Source organism: Haliotis rubra, unplaced genomic scaffold, assembly GCF_003918875.1.
Source record: "Haliotis rubra isolate DU_JTF1 unplaced genomic scaffold, ASM391887v1 Scf546, whole genome shotgun sequence".
In the NCBI taxonomy this organism is placed as follows: Eukaryota; Metazoa; Mollusca; class Gastropoda; order Lepetellida; family Haliotidae; genus Haliotis; species Haliotis rubra.
In genome coordinates, this window is record NW_025767242.1 from 739,162 (window position 1) to 764,324 (window position 25,163).

The following is a 25,163-nucleotide window of genomic DNA, read 5'->3' on the forward strand; positions in this document are numbered from 1 at the left end:
ACCATGTCAGCGAGCACCCGATCTCGTTATCCGCTTCTTACGACAAGCATGGATTACTGAAGATCAATTCGAACCCAGATCTTCACGGGTACCGTAGCATGAGGGTATATGTTCCTTATTTCATGCATTGGCTAGAACGTCAGACAGTCTTCTATACAGAAAATACCTAGCGTCTTTCAGTTATTTAGTATACAAATGTAAAACAATATCATATGATATTTGCTTAGGGCAATGAATATATTATAATGGGGTGGTACAATTCTGTATGTTTTAGCAATCCCATGGTGCACTGCAACGACCTTCCCACAATCGATTTAACAAAATGGCGGAGATGAGAAGATGTTTTACCTGCCCTGAGGGATGAACAAGACCCGAAGACTTCAAACATATTACCATAGTGTGAGTTGTATCGATATGGTCACCCACGCTAATGGTTCTGGTTCGTAAGATGCATCAATAACTGAAAATATTGAATCTTCATTTACACTAACTATGTAAATCCAAGTACCTTTAGGTATCGCCTTCCATAAATAATGCTAATATTAATAACTGAAATGTCAGATACAATTATAATTGTTTCTAATACTTACACTTCAAGAAACCATTATGAGTTGGCAACCAAGTGAACCCTTCAGTGACGCTGTTTAATCATAGTGTACAATATGTCATTGGATGACTTTTCATAATGCTTATGTTAGTATTGAGGGTATAAATATTTGTGAAACTTTGTAATATCACCGAGGGTATAATCATATCCTAGATGTAAAACTTGCCTCATTTTGTATATCTGTAAAAGGGTTACCGGTTTTATAATATCTCAAGGCCTTATAAGGTAATGTGTAATATATTGTTCATGTCGTTCCCATATCAAATATCAATATGTGTGATCACGTGTACAATTCATATATCATGTTGATAGAACCAATGTTGATCAATACTTGTGTTCCAATATGTATTAAAATGTATTATGTTAATTGATTTGACATGTCTATTTTTTTAATAAACACGTTGTCATTTGCTTTTTTTTGTTTCATAGTCTTTTCATTTGCTGATGTTGTTTACTTCATCAACCTTTTTGGTAGGTTTAATGGCGTCTTCATACGTTTCACATATGTTTGGTACCATAACATAGTTTTGCAGGGTCTGACTCAGGTAGAACAAAACCCTAAGAGTTCGAACTTTATATTACCTTATTGTGAGTTGTTCCGACCAGTACATCCACACTGCTCGTTCTGGTTTGTAAGATTAATCACTGAATAAGTGAAGTTTTAACATATTTGAATATCATCATACTATACACGTAATTCCAAATACATTTCGGTATCACCTTCCACAAATAATACTGACAATAATAACCGGCATCTAAGATAAAATTATATTTATTTTTAATATTTACGACTTACGAAACCGGAATGAGTTGGTAGTAACAACTGAACCATTAGTGACACCGTCAGAGTGTTTAATTATAGTGCAAAAGCAGCCATCGCATCTCGTTCAATGTTCCTCATATCTATAAAGTGGCAGCATTAATATTTATGACATTGTATATGAAATATTTTTTTTCCGATGGTATAGTCATATTCTATTTGTAAAACTTTACATTATATTGTAGATCTATGTAAGGGGTATATTATATCTAAGAAATACAGTTCGCTCTACTACCATGTATAGTGTAATGAAGCACACTTTTGCCCTGAACTATTATAGTTAAAGTATGAGGACGCTTGCACCTGATAAAGTACAGTCGGTGCCTTTGATCTTTTAGCTAAACATCTTAGAATTATACATAATATATCAACTATGGCTATGTGTGATCGTGTGTACAATTCATGTATCATGTTTGAATCAATGTTGACACATACTTGGTTTTACAAATTATATTTTGTAATAAACACATTATCGCTTGTATTTTTGTTTCATAGTCTCTTCATTTGTTCGGTTTTGTTAAATCCATCTTCTTTTTTCATTGTACCAAACGTGCTCTCTGTACATGTATAGGATACACTATATCCCAAACAGTGCTTCCTGTACAATCCTGTAGTTTAAATTGTACCAAACAGTGCTTGATCTACAATCATTTAGTTTTCATGTACGAAACAGTGCTCGATGTACAATCCTATAGTTCCTATCCAGTGGACTCGTTGTAGCCATAATGTGCATGTATAGGAAGCAGTATCCTGGACAATGTGGGCTGTACAGAGGAAGCATTAGCTAGGAAAATCGAGACTTACAGGAACTGTTCTGTCTGGACAGTGTGTACTGTATGACTGAATAGAAATAATGTTTGGTACAATGTGTACGATATGAATTTATATTACGCACTGTTTGGGGCGATGTACAGGAAGCACTGTTTGGTACAATGTAAACTATATGACTGTAGAGGAAGCACTGTTTGGTACAATGTGAACTATATGATTGTAGAGGTAGCACTGTTTGGTACAATGTAAACTATATGATTGTAGAGGAAGCACTGTTTGGTACAATGTGAACTATATGATTGTAGAGGAAGCACTGTTTGGTACAATGTAAACTATATGATTGTAGAGGAAGCACTGTTTGGTACAATGTGAACTATATGATTGTAAAGAAAGCACCGATTGTTACAATGTGCACTATATTGTTGAACAGGAAGCGCTGTCACAATGTGAAGTATATTGTTGAACAGGAAGAACTGTCACAATGTGAACTAAGGAAAGCAGCACTTGTTACAATATGAGGGTAACGCTATATTCAGGGCATTATCATTTGCAGAAGCCCGAGGTCTTACATTAAGTGCCCGAGGAAAGAAGGGCAGTTGAAAAGACCGAGGGCTTCTGAAAATGATAATGCCCTGAAAAAATAGCGTTACCCTCATATACCGTTATTATAGCTTTATAATTTTCATTTCAATGAATAAAAAGAAAAATCGGTATTGGTTTTGAAACATCTACTGCTAACAACAAACATAATAGAACAAAACAGATGACGTCACCGTTGAGCGTGACGACATTCGACCTTGACCTTCGCCCATACTACCAGCCGACATTTTCTTCAATGCTCAACAACGCTAGAGTTCCAGTCGATGTTTTTATTGCTGCATGTTGTAATTTATGGTACAATTTTTAAGGTTGCACATGTGATGAATGTGAGTCAGAAATATTGTCAATATTGAACCCAAATTCAAACGAGCCGTAAATGATTGAACATCAAGAGCTGAGCTCCTTATGCCGTCAACTAACAACGGGCCTGATAATGGCCCGCCGTCAAGCAATTTGGGGGCATTATAAAGTTACAGTGTCCGGCTCATTTCTGATAGCATGCGGGCGTTTTAATGATAATTCTATCCATTTTAGCTATAACGTGCACTATATTTTTCAACAGGAAGCACTGTTTGTTACCTTGTGAAGTTAGTATATTGTTGAACATGAAGCACTGTTTGGTACAGTGTGAACTATATGATTGTGCAGGAAGCACTGTTTGGTACAATGTGAACTATACGATTGTGCAGGAATCACTGTTTAATACAGTGCGAACTATATGATTGTGCAGGAAGCACTGTTTAAGACAATGTGAACTATATGATTGTACAGGAAGCACTGTTTGGTACAATGTGAACTATGTGATTATACAGGAAGCACTGTTTTGTACAATGTGAACTATATGATTGTACAGGAAGCACTGTTTGGTACAATGTGAACTATATGATTGTACAGGAAGCACTGTTTGGTACAGTGTGAACTATATGATTGTACAATAAGCACTGTTTGATACAGATACAGTGTGAACTATATCATTGTACAGGAAGCACTGTTTGATACAGTGTGAACTTTATGATTGTACAGGAAGCACTGTTTGATACAGTGTGAACTATATGATTGTACAGGAAGCCCTGTTTCTTACAGTGTGAACTATATATTTGTACAGGAAGCATTGTTTGTTACAGTGTGAACTATATGATTGTACAGGAAGCCCTGTTTGATACATTGTGAACTATATAGAGAATACTTTACTATATTACCTTAAAAGAAATTCGTTCTGGCCCACAGAACTTGAGAAAAATACAAATGAATCACAACATAAAATATGAATTACTGAAAATATAGAAATAAATAAATATGTGCTTAAAAATAAGTGATAACTGGACATTCAACGTTTATTTAAAATTGCAATACTTAATAAAAGACGTTCGAGCTCGTGGTGATTGGCAGCGGCCAGAGGGTAAAAGCTTATACTCTAGATTAAAAAAAATATGTTTTGTCATGAATTATTTTTTCAGACGTTAAATGTACTTGCCGCTCATAAGGAAATGAAAGATTAGGGAGAAGATTAGAGAGAAGTGAAACCCTTGTATACATGTACAGGAAACAATATCCTGGACAATGGGAACTATACATAGGAAGCACTAGCTGGGTAAATGGAGACCAACAGGAACTGTACTGTCTGGACAATGTGTACTGTATGAATGAATAGAAAAACATACTGTACGATGTGTACCATATGAATCTACAGGCAGCACTGTTTGGGACAATGTACAGGAATCACTGTCTGGACAATGTGTACTATATGACTGTACAAGAAGCACTGTTTGGGACAATGTACAGGAATCACTGTCTGGACAATGTGTACTATATGACTGTACAAGAAGCACTGTTTGGGACAATGTACAGGAATCACTGTCTGGACAATGTGTACTATATGACTGTACAAGAAGCACTGTTTGGGACAATGTACAGGAATCACTGTCTGGACAATGTGTACTATATGACTGTACAAGAAGCACTGTTTGGGACAATGTACAGGAATCACTGTCTGGACAATGTGTACTATATGACTGTACAAGAAGCACTGTTTAATACAACGTATACTATATGAACTTACATTAAGCACTGTTTTGGACAATTGGAAGCAATGCATGGGTCAATGTAAACTACCGTATTTGCTTGGAAAGGAGGCACCCCCTATGCTAATGTACACACGATCTTATGCATGTGCGTATAGGAGTGAGTGTTAGAGAAAAGAGATGTGTATATAAGGTGTATTGTCAACAATTTGTTTCCTGGAAACTATGTTATGGTACCACACTTATGTGAAACATATGAAGGCGCCATTGAATCTACCAAACGGTAGATGGATTAATATAAATGGAAAAAAGCACAAATGCAGCCATTGCTAGTTTATTACAAGTAAAATATGTAAAATCGACCAACATTTAATACATTATTGAACACAAAAATGTGTCAACATTGTTTCTATTCATAATGATATATGAATTGTACACACGATCACACTTAGCCATAGTTGACATGGGAACGACAGCAACAATTAATATACATTGATAAAGGATCTGGATATAATATACCCCTTACATACATCTACAACATAATGTAAAGTTTTACAAATAGTGAGTGAGTGTGTATAGTTTTCGCCGCTTTTTTTGCTATATTCCAGCAATATGACCAGAAATGGGTTTTACAATTAGAATATGAATATATGGAAGAATGTCAATATATATAATATGCAATGTCAGTATATTAATACTGTCAATATATAGATATTAGAGACATACGATGGCTAGCTGTACACTATGATGATACTTTCTGACGGCATCATTAATGATTTTATTTATCTGGTTACCAACTCATCCGGGTTTCTTAAGCTGTTATAATTATGATTATAACAATTATATATAATTTTATCCGAGATGCCGGTTACTATATCAGCATTATTTGTAGAAGGTAATAATGCATCTTACGAACCAGAACCATCAGTGTGGGTGTACATGTCGGAACAACTCACAATAAGGAAATATCATGGTCGAAGTCATCGGGTTTTGTTCCACCCGAGTCAGACCCTTGAAACTGTGTTATGGTGCCAAACATGTGAAATGTATCAAGGCGCCATTCAACCTACCAATAGGCAGATGAAGTAAACAAAATCAACAAATGAAAAGACTATGAAACAGTAAAGCAAAAGACAACGTGTTTATTAAAAACATAACCATAATACAATTTAATGCATGATGGAACACACGTATTTATCAACACTATTTCTATTAAACATGATATATGAATGTTAGACAGGATCTCACATAGCGATACTTGATATGGGAACGACAGCAACAATATATTACACATTACCATATAAGGCCTTGAAATATTATATACACCTTAAATCCGAGTATAAGGTCTAGAACAAATGCAAGTCTTCCACCTAGAATATGATTACACTCTCGATGAAATTAAAATGTGTCATCAATATCAATACTGTAAATACTAATATAAGAAATCATCAACGCCATGCAATGGCTTATTGTAAACAATGATTAAATGGCATCACTGAATTTAATTGGTTATCAACTCATTCAGGTATCTTGAAGTGTAAGTATCAGAAACAATCATAATTGTTTCTGAGCTTTCAGTTAATAATTTTAGCAAATATGTTTGGAAAGCGGTTGCTAAATGTACTTTGAATTACATGTTTAGTATGGTGGAGATTCAAAGGTTCCAGTTATTGATACATCTTACGAACCAGGGTGCTGTTGTTCAAAACAACCTTAGCGCTAAGACTACCTTAAGTCTATGTTAAGGTATGGGAGTTACGGTCACCTTAGCACTAAGATCGCTTTGTACAACGACACCCAGAACCATTAGCGTGGATGCACAAGTCGGTACAACTCACACTAAGGTTATATATTATGTTGAAGTCTTCGGATTTTGACGTGAGAGCGGGTCAATCATCTCCGCCATTTGGTTAAATCGATTGTAGGAAGGTCGTTGCAGGGTACCATGGGATTGCTAAAACACACATTATGTGATATTGTTAGACATTTGTATACTCAATAACTGAAGAAGCTATGCATATTCAACGTGCATCATCAGTATAGAATGGGTCCCGAGTACAATAATTATTATCTTTTACTGAAATATATATTGGTCACACATCAAGTGACTGTATGTCGTTCCAGCAAATGCATGAAATAATGAAAATATATCCTCATGCTACAGTACCCGTGAAGATCTGGGTTACAATTGATCTTCAGTAACCCATGCTTGTCGTAAGAGGCGACTAACGGGATCGGATGCTCGCTGACTTGCTTGACACGTCATGGTGTCCCAATTGCGTAGATCGATGCTCATGCTGTTGATCACTGGATTGTCTGGTCCAGACTCGATTATTTACCGACCGCCGCCATATAGCAGGATTATTGCTGAGTGCGCCGTAAAACTAAACTCACTCACTCATGCTTCGATGAGAACAGATAGATATCCTCATTGCCTACCTTTCTTCCGAGAACACTGTAAAAGGATCCCTTTGGATGGACGTGAGTCCCGAATTCCGACAAAGAATTTTGGCAAAGCTCATTCGTCGGATTTCAGACAGTTGACCTGAAACATAAGATGCAGTTGATAAATTTCTCTACATGTGCAGAGAAACAGATAGACAAACAAAATTCAAATAACAATATAGCACATTGATCTTAAAGGTATGTCAAATATCATAATCTACCATATTTTGACAAGCATTTACGGAGACATAATTTATTTATTTATTTATTTTTTCTATATATTTTTTATTTATTATTATAGGATATTTATATAGCGCACATAAACGCTGAATAAGTGAAAAACAGACAGGATTGTACCTGGTGTAAAGCCTTTTCTTGGATGTGATGTTTCGAACCAGAATGAGTCGCCATATTTGAGATCATTAAACTGTTGACCAATGAGACAAGCCAGTAGAGGGCCCACTGCTCCGTCAGACACGTGTTCTTCAGCTACTGCACCGGTGAAGACATCGATGTCATCCGGGGATCTGAAGCAAGAACAGACTCAAATAGGCCTTGAGAAATCTCAGGGAATGATTTAAGTAAATGTATTTCATAGATGTGTTACAATAAGTCAGAGCACATATAACAGTCACTGGATAAACACATACCTGTATACACTTCTTAAAGCAGCTCCAGCTTTACCAAATACACTGTCATGAAATGAGGTCACTTCCGGTAGCCGACATGTCTTGCGGAAGCTGTTGTATGATGGCAGACCATGGTCGCGACCTCTCTGAATGTTCAAGGACACGATGTCGAAGCCCTTATTGTCAGACGTCTCAAACAAGTGCTCAGTTAAACCACTGTTGATGAAACGGTTAACCTCTTGACGTCTGTCCTTCAGGAGAGCCTTCAGCACGGTATCCAGATCTCTGATGACCTCAGAAGGTCTGTTGAAGAGTTGTTCTATGGGTACACGTCGATCTCCCAGGGTCAAGAAACGTGGAATTGTGGAGTGGCCGTATCTGAATGCGGCCGAGGCAAAGACGTTGTAGATGGTGGGGTTCTGGGTGAAGTTGTACCTGAAGCTGTAGCCAGGGGTCAGTCTGTACTTCCTCATGGCCAAGGGCCCTACAATAATGGGCAGCCACTCGCGGTAGGTGATTTGTTGCATGATGGCTGACACGATCTTTCTGGCTTCTTCAAACAGAACATCATCTGGGGTGGTTGATGGCATGACACCAGCAAGTTCTTTGACCAGGCGATTGTGTTCCCTAACGAACACGGTGTGTAGCACGGACAGACCCGGGAACACGTTCACACGGTCGTCACCTGAAGATGAAGTTACAGGTTTTCATGATGTTATGAAACCAATAATCTACATTATTCAAAACTGGAGATGGTAATTGTTGTCATTCACTTAAGAAAAAATATTATGAACAGACCCTGAGAATGTTACAATGAATTGAGTTTATCCTTTGTACTCACCCGCTTCAAAACACCATTCGTTGCTATTGTCTGTTTGACAGCCGCCATGGTTTGATTCTGGCAACAGGTTATCTCCCTTGGTTCTCATGTAGGCTGAAAGGTTGAATGAGAACATTTATTTGTATGTACCAATGATATTCGAGGGTCTTTTGTCAAAATTTATCATTCTTCTGTTTATTTGGTTTTTCATCAATGAGTATATTTTTCAAAATCATGTCTGACTTACGTCCGTTCCTGAGATGACTGATCTGATCCTCACTAAGGCCGTACACGTTAGAGGCGTCCACGAACGCCGTCAATAGGTTCAACTGTTCTCGAGTATCTGGAAGTGACATGAAAATGAAACATGGGTGTTATCATGCAGTGTTATACTCGGTTTACCTGACCCCGTGTATTTGAGAGATTAGTGATGGTAGTACAATCCAATATGAAGCTAAGGTAATATCCACAGCCTAGGTAATATCCACATCTTAGTCTTTATATACTCACTCGTTCCAGGTGCTGGAGCTGATCTTTTGAACTCCATGCAGTTCTTTTGGAAATGATGTTCATTGGATGGCATGGTGATAGGGAAACAAGGACCCCTGGAACATGGAAGAGTGAAAGGACTGAAATTTTCCTGTTCCAATCAAACAAATGTTAGGATAATTTTCAGATCCCTTTTTATATAATCAGAATCGTACAGTTCATTATAATTTTATTTCTGTTTACCCAAACAGAACCATAAAGAAATGGAAAAAAAGCTTCCTGTTTCCTGGATATTTCAACTTTAACGACGAGGTATTTCTGTTTATATAAAAAGCAATTAAACATGAATAAAGCATTGAAAATACGGAATGTTAAATGCTTACCCAGTTCGTACATCAGAATGCATCTGACCAGGTGAGTGACCATCGCAGCATTTAGTTTGAACATCACCTTGAAAGAATATATAGATCAGTAAAACAAATACAAAGATTAAGGTGAAAATCGTAATGATGAAAGCGATGGAAATTTGGTTTACAAATAGGAAATAGATCTGATTTCAACATCTCAGGTCTCCTTCTGGACAACATCAAGCCATGACAAACCACCTTCCATTTAATATTATCTTGGCTAATCTATATTGCCAACAAAGATTCTTTGCTATCTATATTTGGATACAGGATATTAGACACCCAGCACCTACCTGCGTGGAGGGGAGTTCCGGTGAGGTCGTGGTCCAGGAACTGTCCCCACTGCATCACCATCACTGTGCTGTCGTCAGAAGGACTGTCAGTACCCGGATGTACGGCCACACTGACAGCACGTGGACTGGGGAGGGGATGACCATCAACGCCCCTCAGTCGAGGAACAAACTTGCCTGCAAAACCACGTGTATTCAGTTATAATACAAATAACAAAATGGCTGAATGTCCACATGAAAAAGTCCAATAATTGCCAGAAACGGTTAATACAGCAGAAACCGTGCAGTCATGCAAGGTCAGATAGTCAGGTCTGATCATGAATTACCGTAAGGAAGAGAGTTTTCCTTCCTTCCTTCTTTATGCACGTTGTGTTCATCATAATAAAAAAGTGGACATCCTTCAAAAACTCTCTCCCTTATGTGTATCACTTCTAAATGCCATTTAAAGTCAAGAATTACCTTGATTATTATCATGAAATTATCAACTTTAAGTTCTTATACCTGAAACATATGATATTAAAAAACTACTGATGCATTACCATCATCATAAGCAGGATCAATAAATCTCCTGAATGGTTGATTGGTTGATCCCCAGGTTGGCCATCGAGCATTGTTGCATCTTCCATCCATTGTCCGGTAGCGGGCTTCTTGTTGGCAGGCGGTGGAGCGCCGTCTGTAAAAGTAGTTGGCATTGTCAAAACTAATAGTAACTGGTATCAACTACATTAAACACTCACCTTCAAGAGAAGGTGTCTTGAAATACAACTATCGTCCTGGGAACTGTGTAACTGACCTGATGTTGTGTCGCTCTTGATACTTGGATTTGCTGATGTCTGCCAAGGAGATCTGAGACGTCTCGGCGGCGTCAGCCAGTGTACAAACAACATAATTGTTGTCTACATCATCACCTACGTCAAGATAAAGGCATTAACTCATGACCCGCTGTCTTAACATAACGGAACTGATTACTAGTCTGAAATTAATATGATGTTTCAAGAGGCGTAATGTCAGAAATGTTCCAACCTCTGAAACAGTTTGGAATACAATGTCCCTTATAAGTCATATTGCTTCAAAAGAGTTTTAGAGGACATTTTAATTCGTTGCATACACGTAAGGGCTGCTTTAATATTGGCAGAGACTCTTAAGATGTCCCTGACAATAAGTAGAGTATGACCAGTTTGATTTGTCAGTTAACCAAGTTGTCAGATTGTTAATAATGAAACAGTTTTGGAAGGCCTCAATGTAGAACAATGAGACTTCTTACCATGCAGAATTCTTCGCATGATGTCTATTAGTCTATTTTCTCTATCTGACGATTGGCCATTAACGTTTCCTTGTCGGTCACCCGAAGTCGATGGCGAAGTTCGCCTCTCATGATCCATGGTTGTGTGGGTCTTATGGTTGATTCCAGCCAGATCTGATTGTACTGCCCTGACTGAAGGGAAGGTAAGTTACTCAATCAGCTGATACAGGCATGACATCAGTACATAAATACATGCTATATTTGGGAAGAGAAATATATTACAAAATATAAAATATTCATATGTATATCGAAGCAGTCAGTATTATATTTAGCAAAAATGTTGACATATTTATAAATGAAATATTTAACATAATGCTTGCTGCTTGAGATATACCTAAGTACGGGGAGCTAAAAAAGTTTGAAACAACATGTTACAGTTGCTTTCAAGAGTTAATAAAACTTTACTTACGCTGCTCAATGACGGAATCAATGTTGTTAACCTAAAAGGAAACAGGTAACAGAGGTTAAACGATCAACCTGGGATAAAACAGAAGTGGTGTTTTTAAAAAAGCAAGATATCCACCTGTAACGTTGAACGTGACGAGAAAAGGCAACTTCAGAACCACAAATCTATAACCATGATAAATACATACTGATTTCTACACACATTCAAGGATCGCATCATGATGATGCTAACGATGATGAGAAAAAAAAGAACAAGAAGGAGAAGAAGAAGGAAACACAACAGGGAAGATGAAGAAGAAGAGAAGAACCAGCTTACCTCCGTGTCCGCCTCCCCGGCAGACATCACCGTCAAGATACACACAAACAACAGCACTTTCATCGTTTCTGCTTCTGTCCAGTACGCTGTGGGAATGTCTGATACACCAAAGTTTATGCCTTGTATATATACTCATATCCCTGGATTAAGTGGACACAGATTACGGAATGATCGGCTGACCCCTGGTGGGCATAATCCGACATCTCTACACAGGAGGAGTCACACATCTTGGATTATGCCGACGCAGGCTGATTGTCCTGGAGCAGCGTCATTACCACTATTGTTCTTGGTGTCGTGAATCGACTTCAGTAGCAAGACAGTTGGTAATCTGATTCGCACCAGGAGGTGTTTGTGAGATGCATCTTTGAGAGCTATCTCCTTGTTGTTATAACGGAATCGAGTGAAAGTGTTCCAGCAAATGTTTCAGGATTTGAATGATGAAGTCATTTTTGAGCCACGTTACTTCGAGTATGTTATGAGCATTTCCACACAAAATATGGCGTTCTGCCATGTCGTCTTAGCTTGCACATCATTCATTTATGTCTACTTGAATATTACTTCTGTGGTCTTGCTACATTGAGGATATAGGGCTTTCTCTAGACAGTAACTGTGAGATTGCTGATGTGAAATTGGGAAGTCAGTGCTCTGTGGGTACATCTTCAGTTCGATATGGAGTTCCCTTGTTCCCCACGCTTTTACCAAGCGGGATTCCGGTAGAGATTTTTGCGTCTCTTTTGATGCTAGTGTTAGTGTTAGTGTTAGTGTTAGTGTTAGTGTTAGTGTTAGTGTCAGTGGTAGCAGCTTTTGTTAGTGTAGTCACTGGAAAATGGATCGGTTATTGTCTATAAACTGTTTCATTGAGATTTATATTTTACCATCTATGATAGACACATATTTTATGTGTATTACTTCACTCATCGCTTGGATTGGAATATCATTCAGACATAAAACGCGGTAACAACTTCAGTATATTTGTCTCCCAACACCTGCCTACAATTCATGTCAAGAACTCTTGATGAGAAGCGGATTACTAACTGTCTCATTACTGATGGTTCACACCACACTTTACAGCGATTAAACTTGATGACGACACGCCCAAAGCGCATTCACTGAAATAGTCCCTCGTTTGTTATCAAAACAGTATGTAAACCTATCACGGGTTATTCTAAGTCACAGAGGATTACGGGATATTTTGCTTCCGCAACAAACATGGCTCGAGCACCGATCCACAACGGCCGCATATCATTTATACTGATTTACTGGAAAATGATTCTTAACACTTAAATCATGTTATGCCCCATGTGGATTAATGATATCAATATCAAGTTATTTTCATTCAAATGTTACTATGTTTAACTTCACCTACCTATATAACACAAGCTACACACATCAATGTATGTCGGTTCGAGCATACGTCCAGATCATGTGACATGTTGACTTTGTACATCAGTTTCCAACACGAAAAACGTCAGGAAAAACTGCATTTCTTCATCCATAGGGAATTTGTTAACAAACTTTTGGAGCGCAAAAATGAAGGCAAATATTATTTCGACATGTATGTTTGTATACACGTAAAGGAAGCAATGTATGTGGTTATGTTAACTACATGCATGTAAAGGAGGCATTGCTGTGTCAATGCATACATCCTCATATGCACGTCTATAAAACACTGGTCTGCAAAATAGGAACCATTTGCAAGTAGTTATGTACTAAGCAATTCCTGGGAAAATGTGAACCAAATGCATGGATTCATTTGCCAGTTCCCTCAACAGTTACCAGGCCAATTAGTCTCCCAAACCATCCGCAAGACCCTCAAGAACTCCGATCCTGGACTCAAACCTGCCCCATGGCCCCTCAGAATCACCACACCCTACCAAAGTCCTGCCACTCATCAGATTTCCCGTCTCATCCAGAACAAATCTAACAATGATGACATTGACGTGATAAATCAACACTGTCAACAGGGTCAAAATAGGTCCAATAAGTATTGTGTTATTGTCTCACTGAGGGCATGAATGACATGTATACTGCTGCCTTGCTGTTGTATTTATTACACCGTATTCATGTCATATATCATATTCGCATCAGAGTGGATTCGTTGTAGCCCCTGTATACATGTAGAGGAAGCGATATCCTGGACAATGGGAACTATACTCAGGAAGCATTAGCTGGGAAAATCGAGACTAACAGGGACTGTACTGTCTGGACAATGTGTACTGTATGAATGAATAGAAACACTGTTTGGTACAATGTGTACAATATGAATTTACATAAAACACTGTTTGGAACAATGTAAAGAAAGCACTGTCTGGACATTGTGTACTGTATAAATGAATAGAAACACTGTTTGGTACAATGTGTACAATGTGTTCAATATGAATTTACATAAAACACTGTTTGGGACAATTTAAAGAAAGCACTGTCTGGACAATGTGTACTGTATAAATGAATAGAAACACTGTTTGGTACAATGTGTACAATATGAATTTACATAAAACACTGTTTGGGAGAATGTAAAGAAAGCATTACTTGGACAATGTGTACTGTATAGCTGAATAGAAACACTGTTTGGTACAATGTGTACAATATGAATTTAGATAAAACACTGTTTGGGACAATGTAAAGGACGCACTGCTTGGACAATGTGTACTGTATGAATACATAGAAACACTGTTTGGTACAATGCGTCCTGTATGAATTTACATTAAACGCTGTCTGGACAATGTGTACCATATATGAATGAATAAAACACAATGTGGAACAATATGAATTTACACGAAGCTTGGTAAAATATGTGGGGAACAAGGGAACATCGAACTGAAAATGCACATGGTGACTTCAAAGTCACTGATTTGGGAATAAATCATCATTTCACATCAATAATTTCACAGTTACTGTATAGAAATAGAAATTTATCTTCAGAGTCTAGCCAGACCACAGAAGGTGGGAGTAATATCGAAGAGAACATAATGCATGATGAGGAGGCTAAAACTACATGTATATGGTTGAATGGCATATTTTGTGGAAAAGCTCAAAAAATATTAAAGGGTACTTGACACATTTTGTATGTTAATTATTCAATTCATGAAATATTTGCTGGAACACATTCTCTCGATTCAGCTACAACCACTAGGAGATACTAGGTGATATACTAGGAGATATCTCTAAAGGATGCACACCACAAGCACCTCCTAATGCAAATCTGATTAAATCTGAGTAAATAATATTTATTACCTCGACTGATCAAAATCTTTATTTGTGTTTTATCTGCTGGATAGTTTTCTCTTCAGCTGTAATTGTTTCGGTTTCCTAAAAAGGTGATACTTCTGACTCGAAGAGTTATCGTGGACAAAATATTTGTCTCAATTCCGACTCTCTGCCCATAAGTTATATATTGAAACAGGAAGGTATAATAATATTGACATAAACATTGGAACATGCCTATACTGTTCCAGTGATATAGAGGATGAATTCCATTTTGTTTTAAAATGTCCTGTTTATCATTTAAGGAAATTATACATTTTGCCTTACTATTGGAAAAATCCATCAGTTTTCAAACTTGTGCAGCTCATAAGTAACCAAAATGTTATACAACTCGGTAATCTTGGTAAATTTCCATTCAAGGCTTCAAAGTTAAGACGAAATTTATTGTAAAATGTGTTTGCACTAAATTCTCCATATGCTTATACCAAACCAACCACCCAGTCTGTACAAAGAATGTAAATTTTCATGTTCATCGCCGATTTGCTGTACAGCTAAAGGTAAATAAAGAATTGACATTGACTGCCTTGTTATTGATGTTTGTACACGACACCAAGAACAATGGCGGTAATGACGCTGCTCCGGGATAATCATCTTGCGTCAACCTCATCCAAGATGTTTAGCACCTCCTACGTGGATATGTCAGATTAAGCCCACCAGGGGTCAGCCGATGAAACGGTAATCTGTGTCGACTTAATCCAGGGATATGAGTATATATACAAGGTCTAAACTTTGGTGCGTCAGTATTTCCACTGTATACTGGACAGAAGCAGAAACGATGAAAGTGCTGTTGTTAGTGTGTATCCTGACGGTGGTGTCTGCTGGGGAGGCGGACACTGAGGTAAGCTGGTTCTTCTCATCCTCTTCAGTATTCGTCTGAAAGTCTGTATCTATGTACCATTAATGGTTCTTCTTCATCTTCACCGATGTGTCTGCAGGGAATGTGAACAGTGAGTATGACGAAGAGGATCAGTTTTTATGGATAGGCAGCTTCTTTATTGCAATACATGTGACGTTTCGGTGTAGATGCTAACACAGTTATTAAGGTGATATCACTTGCATCTACACCAAAACGTCGCATCTATTGCAATTAAAATTGCTCCTCTTCATCATACCGCTTGTAAATGCCACAGAAATTAACTGAATTGGGTGCTTCTTCTCCTCCTTTTCTCCTTCTTGTTCTTTTTCTTCTCATCATCATTGTTTGATGGGCATTCTAGAAGTTGGTGACTCAGAAATGGAAACATACAACTTTATGGATGACAACTTCTTATGTATTGTGTAAAGCGACGTTTCGATGTAGATTCTTACATCGTTAGCTTTTAGCTTGATAACGATGTAAGAATCTACATCGAAACGTCGCTTTTATGCAATAAATAAGAAGTTGTCATCCATAAAGTTGTATGTTTCATTTCTTCTCATCATCGTTATCATCCTCATGATGTGATTATTGAATGTCTGTAGAAATCAGTATGTATCATGTTCATAGTTGCTTTAAAAATACCACGCCTGTCCAAACCCAGGTTGATTATTTAACCCATGTAACCTATTTCCTTACAGGTTAACAACATAGAAGCCGTCATTAAGCAACGTGAGTATACTGTTCAAAAGATTAAATCAAATCACTGCAAGCAATAATGAAAGATGGTATAGAACTATTTTAGTTGCCTGTACTTTGATATTCCAAGGTAAATAATTCATTCATATACATGTATCATGCCAATTTTTTACCTAATATCAAACTGACAACTTCGATATACTGTGGATGGTTTGCAACCATAATCTTCCCAAATATAAAGTTCTTTCATGTACAGACTTCATATTTCGTTATATCAGCTGCTTGAATTATTTACCTACTCTGCAGTCAGGGCAGTACAATCAGATCTGGCTGGGATTGACCATAACACCAAAACGACCACTGAACAAGAGAGACGAACTTCACCATCGACATCGGGTGACGAGCAAGGAAACGTAAATGGCCAAACGTCAGACAGAAAACAGTCTAATGGACATCATGCGAAGGATTTTGAATGGTAAGAAGTTTCATTGTTTTAAAGAAGGGCTTCCAACAGTGTTTCCGTAATCATAATTCATAACTGACGAATCTGATCATGTTGTAGTTATTGTCAGGGACATCTAACTGCTCTCTACCTTGATTAAAGGAACGGCATAAGCAGGAGTCTCTATTTTTAAACGGATTTTATGAATACCTTAGATATCTTTAAAAACAGTGTAAGCTGTCAGTAAAAGGGTTTTCATATTTGACGTAAGTGTGACTGATATATGTTCAAATTCTGTTTTTTTAAGTATTTCGATGATACACCTCTTGAAACATCATTAGAAATTTAAGAAAGCAAACAGTTCAGATAACGTTAAATGACACTGACATTGTCCCATTCAGCTGACCCTGAGCTAATGCCTTTACCTTGATGTAGGTGATGATGAAGACAACAATTATGTTGTTTGTACACTGGCTGACGCCGCCGAGACGTCTCAGATCTCCTTGGAAGACATCAGCAAGTCAAGTATCAAGAGAAGCCCATCATCAGGTCAGCTACGTGGCTATAAGATTTCAACTTCAGACAACTTCATTTGAAGGCTGAGTGTTTAATGTATTTGATTATTACCAGTTATTATTAGCCTTGACAATGCCATCTTCTTTCACAGAGTGCGCTTCATCGCCTGCCAACCAGGAGCCCGCTACCGGACAATGGACGGAAGATGCAACAATGCTCGCTGGCAAACCTGGGGATCAACCAACCAGCCATTCAGGAGATTTCTTGATCCTGCTTATGATGATGGTAATGTTCGGTAGCCTTGAAATTAAAAGTTGCTAATAACCAAGGTAATTCATTATCAACCTTGAGGGTTTCTGTTGTATTAACCGTTCCTGGCAATGATTGGACTTTTTCAAGTGGACAATCAGTTATTCCGTTATTAGTATTGTAACTGACTACACGTTTTGCAGGCAAGTTTGTTCCTCGACTGAGGGGCGTTGATGGTCATCCCCTTCCCAGTCCACGTGCTGTCAGTGTGGCCGTACATCCGGGTACTGACAGTCCTTCTGACGACAGCACAGTGATGGTGATGCAGTGGGGACAGTTCTGGACCACGACCTCACCGGAACTCCCCTCCACGCAGGTAGGGGCAGGTGTCTACTATTCAGTATCAAAAGATAGATTGCGAAGAATCCTCGTTGCTAAGAAAGATCAGTCAAGATCGTATTAAACTGGAGACTTTACGTTGTCCAGAAAGGTCGCGAAGGAAACTAAGATATTGAAATCAGAAAAAATATTGTTCTATTTAGTTTTGTCCCGCAGATTTCCACATCTTTCGATGCTCACCTTAATCTTTGCATTTGTTTTACTGATCTATATATTCTTTCAAGGTGATGTTCAAACTAAATGCTGCGATGGTCACTCACCTGGTCAGATGCATTCTGACGTAAGCAATGGGTAAGCATTTAACATTCTTTATTTTCCATACTTAATTCACGTTTACTTGGTTTTTATGTAAACAGAAATACCTCCTCGTTCCTGGAAACAGGAAGCTTTTTCTAATTCTTTGTGATTCTGTTTGGGTAAACAGAAAAACTGATCCTCAAACCGCAAACGTCGCTTTAGTAAAAGTAAAATTATAATGAACTGTACGATTCTGATTATATAAGAAAGATGTGAAAATAACATCTAAGACTTATCCTAACATTTTTTGATTAGAACAAGAAAATTTCAGTCCTTTCACTCTTCCATATTCCAGGGGTCCTTGTTTCCCAATCACCATGCCATCCAATGAACTTCATTTCCAAAGGAACTGCATGGAGTTCAAAAGATCAGCTCCAGCACCCGGAACGAGTGAGTATATAAAGACTAAGATGTGGATATTACCCAGGCTGTGGATATTACCTAGGCTGTGATTATTACCTTAATATTGGATTGTACTACCATCAAAAATCTCTCAAACACACAGGGTCAAGTAACAAACAACCCGAGAAAGCGGCACTGTATGATAATACCTATGTTTTACTTGAAATCATGACACTTCCAGATACTCGGGAACAGTTGAACCTACTGACGGCGTTCGTGGACGCCTCTAACGTCTACGGCCTTAGTGAGGATCAGCTCAGTCATCTCAGGAACGGACGTAAGTCAAACAGTATCCTGAACCATATACTCATTGATGGAAAACCAAGCAAACAGTAGAATGATCAATTTTGACAGAAGACCCTCGAAAATTAATTGGTGCACACAAATAAATGTCGTCATTCAACGTTTCAGCCTACATGAAAACCAAGGGAGATAACCTGTTACCAGAATCAAACCATGGCAACTGCCAAACAGGCAATAGCAACGAATGGTGTTTTGAAGCGGGTGAGTACAAATGATTAACTCAAAACCGTTGTAGCATTCTCAGAGTCTGTTCATAATATTTTGCGCATGTGAATGACCGTAACTACTTTTGAATGATGAAGATTATAGGTTTCATAACATCATGACAACCTGTTTGTAATTTCATCTTCAGGTGACGACCGTGTGAATGTGTTTCCGGGTCTGTCCGTGCTACACACCGTGTTCGTTAGGGAACACAACCGTCTGGTCAAAGAACTTGCTGATGTCATGCCATCGACCACCCCAGATGATGTCCTGTTTGAAGAGGCCAGAAAGATCGTGTCAGCCATCATGCAACAAATCACCTACCGCGAGTGGCTGCCCATTATTGTAGGGCCTTTGGCCATGAGGAAGTACAGACTGACCCCTGGCTACAGCTTCAGGTACAACTTCACCCAGAACCCCACCATCTACAACGTCTTTGCCTCGGCCGCCTTCAGATACGGCCACTCCACCATTCCACGTTTCTTGACCTTGGGAGATCGACGTGTACCCATAGAACAACTTTTCAACAGACCTTCTGAAGTCATCAGAGATCTGGACACCGTGCTCGAAGGCTCTCCTGAAGGACAGACGTCAAGAGGTTAACCGCTTCATCAACAGTGGTTTAACTGAGCACTTGTTTGAGACGTCTGACAATAAGGGCTTCGACATCGTGTCCTTGAACATTCAGAGAGGTCGCGACCATGGTCTGCCTTCCTACAACAGCTTCCGCAAGGCATGTCGGCTACCGGAAGTGACGTCATTTGATGACAGTGTATTTGGTAAAGCGGGAGCTGCTTTAAGAAGTGTATACAGGTATGTGTTTATCCAGTGACTGTGATATGGGTTTCTGACTTATTGTAACAGATCTATGAAATACATTTACACTAACCATTCCCTGTCATTTCTCACGACCAACTTGAGTCTGTTCTTGCTTCAGATCCCCGGATGACATCGATGTCTTCACCGGTGCAGTAGCTGAAGAACACGTGTCTGACGGGGCAGTGGGCCCCTCTACTGGCTTGTCTCATTGGTCAACAGTTTAATGATCTTAAATATGGCGACTCATTCTGGTTTGAAACATCACATCCCCAAAAGGCTTTACACCAGGTACAATCTTGTCTGTGTTTACACTTGGTAAAATGCATGTCTTGGTAAAATGCATGTCAACATATGTGTAGATTGAAATATTTCATATACATTTAAGATGAATGCACCATACTGTTTTTTAAAGTTTGTTGGTGTGATTTCGTAAATCTAGACATCAAACAGTAGGTATGGCTCGCTGACGAAAGTGTGTAAAGTGATACTATCTGTTTCTCTGCATGTACAGAAATTTATCAACTGCATCTGCTATTTCAGGTCAACTGTCTGAAATCCGACGAATGAGCTTTGCCAAAATTCTTTGTCGAATTCGGGTCTGAGTCCATCAAAAGATCCTTTTAAAGTTGACACACAAGACAGGTAGGCAGTGAAGATATTTATTTTTCCTTTTAATTAATTAATCACCTCAGTCAGAATACATTATAGTATCAGTATATAATTTCCTAATTTCATGCATTGATTAGAATGACATACATTTACGCGATATGTCATGAACTTTGAACTTTACTTAATTTAGGCTGATTCATTTCTGTTTGTTTTAGCAACCCCTTGGTGCCATACAACGACCTTCCAACAATTGACTTAACAAACTGGCGGTGATGAGAAGATGTTTGGCCTCACCTCAGGTTGAACAAAACAGCAAGACTTCAAACATAACATTACCTTATTGAGGATTTGTACACCCAGACTACTAGTTCTGGTTTGTAAGATCACACTCACTGAATAAGTTACAGTTTTAGCATTGTTGTTTTGTTCATTATACTAAATATGTCATTCCAGTACATTGCGGTAACGCCTTTCACAAATAATGCTAAACCTGTTAACAGAATTCTCAGAGACATTTATAATAAGTTTTAATGTCTCAATCGTCATGAGTTGGTAACCAGTTAAGAGAACCATTAGTGTTAATGTTTAATCATGATGTACAATAAGTCATGTTATGAAGGAATAATGGCAGAATGAATATCTATGACGTTGTAAGACTTGCATTACTATCGTAGATATATGTAAGGCGACGTTGTTTTATCTTGAGGTCTTGTATAGCGTTGTATAATTGTATAATACGTTGTCGTGTCCATATCGACTCTCGCTATGTGTGATCATGTGTACATTTCATACATTATGTTTAGTTAAACAATGTTGATAAATACTTGCGTTCCAACATGTAATAGATTCTAATATATTGGTTGATTTTACTTGTTGTTTCTTAATAAACACGTTCTCTCTTGCATTTATGTGTCATGGTTTCTTCTTTGTATGCATGTATAAAAACTTATTACACTGGTCATGCCCTCTTTTCAACGACCCCTTCAGCTATACTTGGTGTATTCTTGCGAGCTTGTTCACAATATTTGTTCACAATGCAAAAAAACGACTTTATTGATTGTGAAAATATATTTTTGTGTGTTTACACAATCCCTTTCAATACTGGTTTCGTTGCAGCAAATACTACTTCGGCCTTTAGGCTAAAGGCTAAACAACCAACCTGCTAAATTTTAGCCTGCGCCAACAACAACCCAACAGCCTCACAAATCGGAAATACTGCGTTGTGCTATTCGCACATCATTATATTAAGGATGATATCCTATGCAGTTCGTCCGTCTCAACGGTACCTGTTTACTGACGAAGTCATCAAATCTCAAAGCGTCGCCTCTTGTTTACAGTTTTCAAACTTGTCCGCCAATATGTACACTTCCGGTCACGTGGCACTATTTCTTAAACTGGATAAAGACAGGCGGAACACGAGTCGATTTGTGCGCAGTTTATATAGACTAACGCCCAGTTTATCCCAGTCGAAAAGGAAATGACAACGAAAGGCATGTTATATTTTCCTTTACCGTCTTACCTAATACCAGGGATAATCTACAACACCGTATATATTCTCCCTGTTAATACTAACAGAAAATGCCAAAGAGGCAAAGGGAAAATATGTACCGGTAAATGAAATAAATATAACACCAATAGTAGAGAATGACAGACGAGAGGCAAATAAAGGGAGTGGGTCTCATTTTAGTAATATATTTCATTTCTAATTTACGATTGAAAAATGGGAGATATATCGAGGTCAGTCAATGTTGATATGATAATTATGAATGTTTGAGAGAGGGCATCACCGCTTGCACTTCCTTATGACCATATTTGTTTGTACAGTAATCTCTCTTGAAAGATGATTGGTGTTTGGCGTGAAAATTGCATGTGTACGATTTTCATTAAAAAAAAATGAAAAAAAATACAAAAAATACACAAAAACAGAAAAAATTAAATAAATAATAAAAACGGCTAGAAACCAACGCTAAGAACTGTGCGATGCAAGATGATCGTCAGAATTAATGGTCTATAGTGATTTCTCGACCTCGTAAACCGTCGAAATCAAGAATGACACCCCATACACGTGTATGTATATGGGACTACTGTGTTGTGCCCGTGAATCCCAATGCGTTGTGTTTGGGGTTGGTGATAAAAGTGAAATGGTGGTGCATTCATAAGATGTCTGTCTTTGAAAAGTTTGTTAACACTTACACTTACTATCAAATCGAAAGTTCAGGTTCCCCTACATTTTTTTGGAAGGAGTATATAATACCCAACGTTTACAATTGAGTTTTTTTTTTTCTCAGCATATGTTTAAAATCCATATTGTTTATTTCAGGTCCCTTGGAATCTACACAGAATATCTGCATATAAAGATATATACCCTGCAATACACTTATACAATGGATATTGTATGAACGACTTACCTTAAAATAATGTGTATAGACTCACTGCTTACATACAAAAATGTGTAGTATAGTCTCATATAATATGTCGTCGGATAAAGAGGTTGAATAGAATTGTTTATATACAGAAAACAGTCACAACTCAGGGGAGTTCCACAAGGCCGGACTATCTGCTAACACAGAAAGAGGATTATGAGTTTATGGGACATACACAAACACACCTCTTCATGGAATGGCACCCCTGAAGCGATCACATCTGTACTTCATATGAAAATCATAAGTGTATACATGTACTATCCTGCACTCGAGTAAACATGCACCTCTGTAACAAAACTTATTCGTTTTAACAAACTAGCCAGAAGGGATTCCCGGGTGGGAGTTAATAGCCTACCCAAAACAGCCCATGGTGGTAGTAAGAGGTAGAGGCTTGGTCCGACTCGACGTCGCTGAAAGGTTTGTCACCGTATCCCGACGGATGAATCTTTGCTCATAATATTGATCACTTGAAGCTGTCTGAGCCTGAAGCTTAATTTTACAAACATATTAACACTGTTTACTTATGTTTATACAGATTATATATATCGATTAGCCAAATTGTATACATTACACTTAATATTATATGTAGATCGTGAAACAAACTATTTTCCCATTTCAACATCGCGTTGGATTGTGCTGTCAAAGTCGATTGTTTACAAACCGCTTTGTCATGTACCTGAAACCATTTGCTGAGTACGACAAAGGCGGCTTATATCACAGTGAGTAGTCAAGGTGCGCACGCCAATGCACACACACACACAAATACACATCAGCACCTAAACGCGCACGCACACACACACACGCACGCACACACACACACACACACACACACACACACACACACACACATACCAGCACCTAAGCGCACACCAGGCATTTAGGCGCCCGCGCCTGCACACACACATGTGCATGCTCACTCAGGGACACCGTAAACGTTTACTGTAAACTAATTTTGTTTAGATTAAAGTGAGGATTTTTGTCCCACGTTGATCCATGATAGAATCAGCGTTGCTAACCTGAAGAAGGAACAAAATGTTTTTGTGTTAGAAAGCAAATGACGACAGAAGGGATGCGCATTTCTTTTTGCTGAAGCAATATGGCAAAATTATTCTTTTGCTATATTCAATTCCATTATACCTGCCACATTCCTATTGCTTACAACTAGAATGCCCCTCAAACGGTTCAAATGATGATGTCATGCACAATGTTTGGCCTGCTCGGAACATCATGTATGCAGAAATTAAGGTGCTCCAGGATGTAGAGCTGCGGCTTTTAACTTTAACCACTCGTTATTCACATTTGTCATGCTGATTTGCGTTGCATGGACCGAGGCCTCTACTGAATAAACACTGTCTGTCGTAAATACCATTAAGTAAAAAGCCTTGTGTTCGTTTCTAGCGATCACCACGGTCAAGAATCACACACATACAGCACCACTTTCATTGGGCCTTTTCATTTGTATCCGCTACAGCCCGGTACACGGTGGGGTATCTACGATAAAACAAAAGGATTATGATCACCACGCACATATTTAAACTCCACCAAAGAGTAAGTCAACGCAATCCTTTGCCTGTATACTACCAAGTTGTGGTCATACTCTGGCGGTCAGATGTACATACATGAATGAGTGAGCGCGCTCCAAGGCTGTACTGAAGCCTAAGCCCATGGATATATAGTAATTCTATTGTTTAAAGAGGCGAAGTCTAGATAAGCGGACATCTGAGGGCCTAGGACGCCAAGATTGTTGGAGTTTTATTC

General features: G+C 38.3%; 2 protein-coding genes across 2 annotated transcripts; one reads left to right on the forward strand and one right to left on the reverse strand.

Moving 5' to 3' along the window:
* Window positions 1-7,254: 7,254 nt before the first annotated feature.
* LOC124253595 (chorion peroxidase-like) lies at window positions 7,255-11,986 on the reverse strand. The gene is made up of 10 exons (XM_046687403.1): window positions 11,924-11,986; window positions 11,612-11,642; window positions 10,693-10,807; window positions 10,439-10,572; window positions 9,903-10,076; window positions 8,961-9,056; window positions 8,735-8,827; window positions 7,915-8,578; window positions 7,622-7,791; window positions 7,255-7,364 (listed from the first exon to the last, which is right to left on the reverse strand). Exons 1-10 carry the CDS (start codon window positions 11,984-11,986, stop codon window positions 7,255-7,257), a joined length of 1,650 nt encoding a protein of 549 aa, XP_046543359.1.
* A 3,976-nt stretch (window positions 11,987-15,962) lies between these two features.
* Window positions 15,963-20,597, forward strand: LOC124253596 (chorion peroxidase-like). The gene is made up of 9 exons (XM_046687404.1): window positions 15,963-16,025; window positions 16,745-16,775; window positions 17,620-17,733; window positions 17,815-17,985; window positions 18,153-18,335; window positions 19,229-19,324; window positions 19,703-20,032; window positions 20,085-20,367; window positions 20,492-20,597. Exons 1-9 carry the CDS (start codon window positions 15,963-15,965, stop codon window positions 20,595-20,597), a joined length of 1,377 nt encoding a protein of 458 aa, XP_046543360.1.
* Window positions 20,598-25,163: the final 4,566 nt, after the last annotated feature.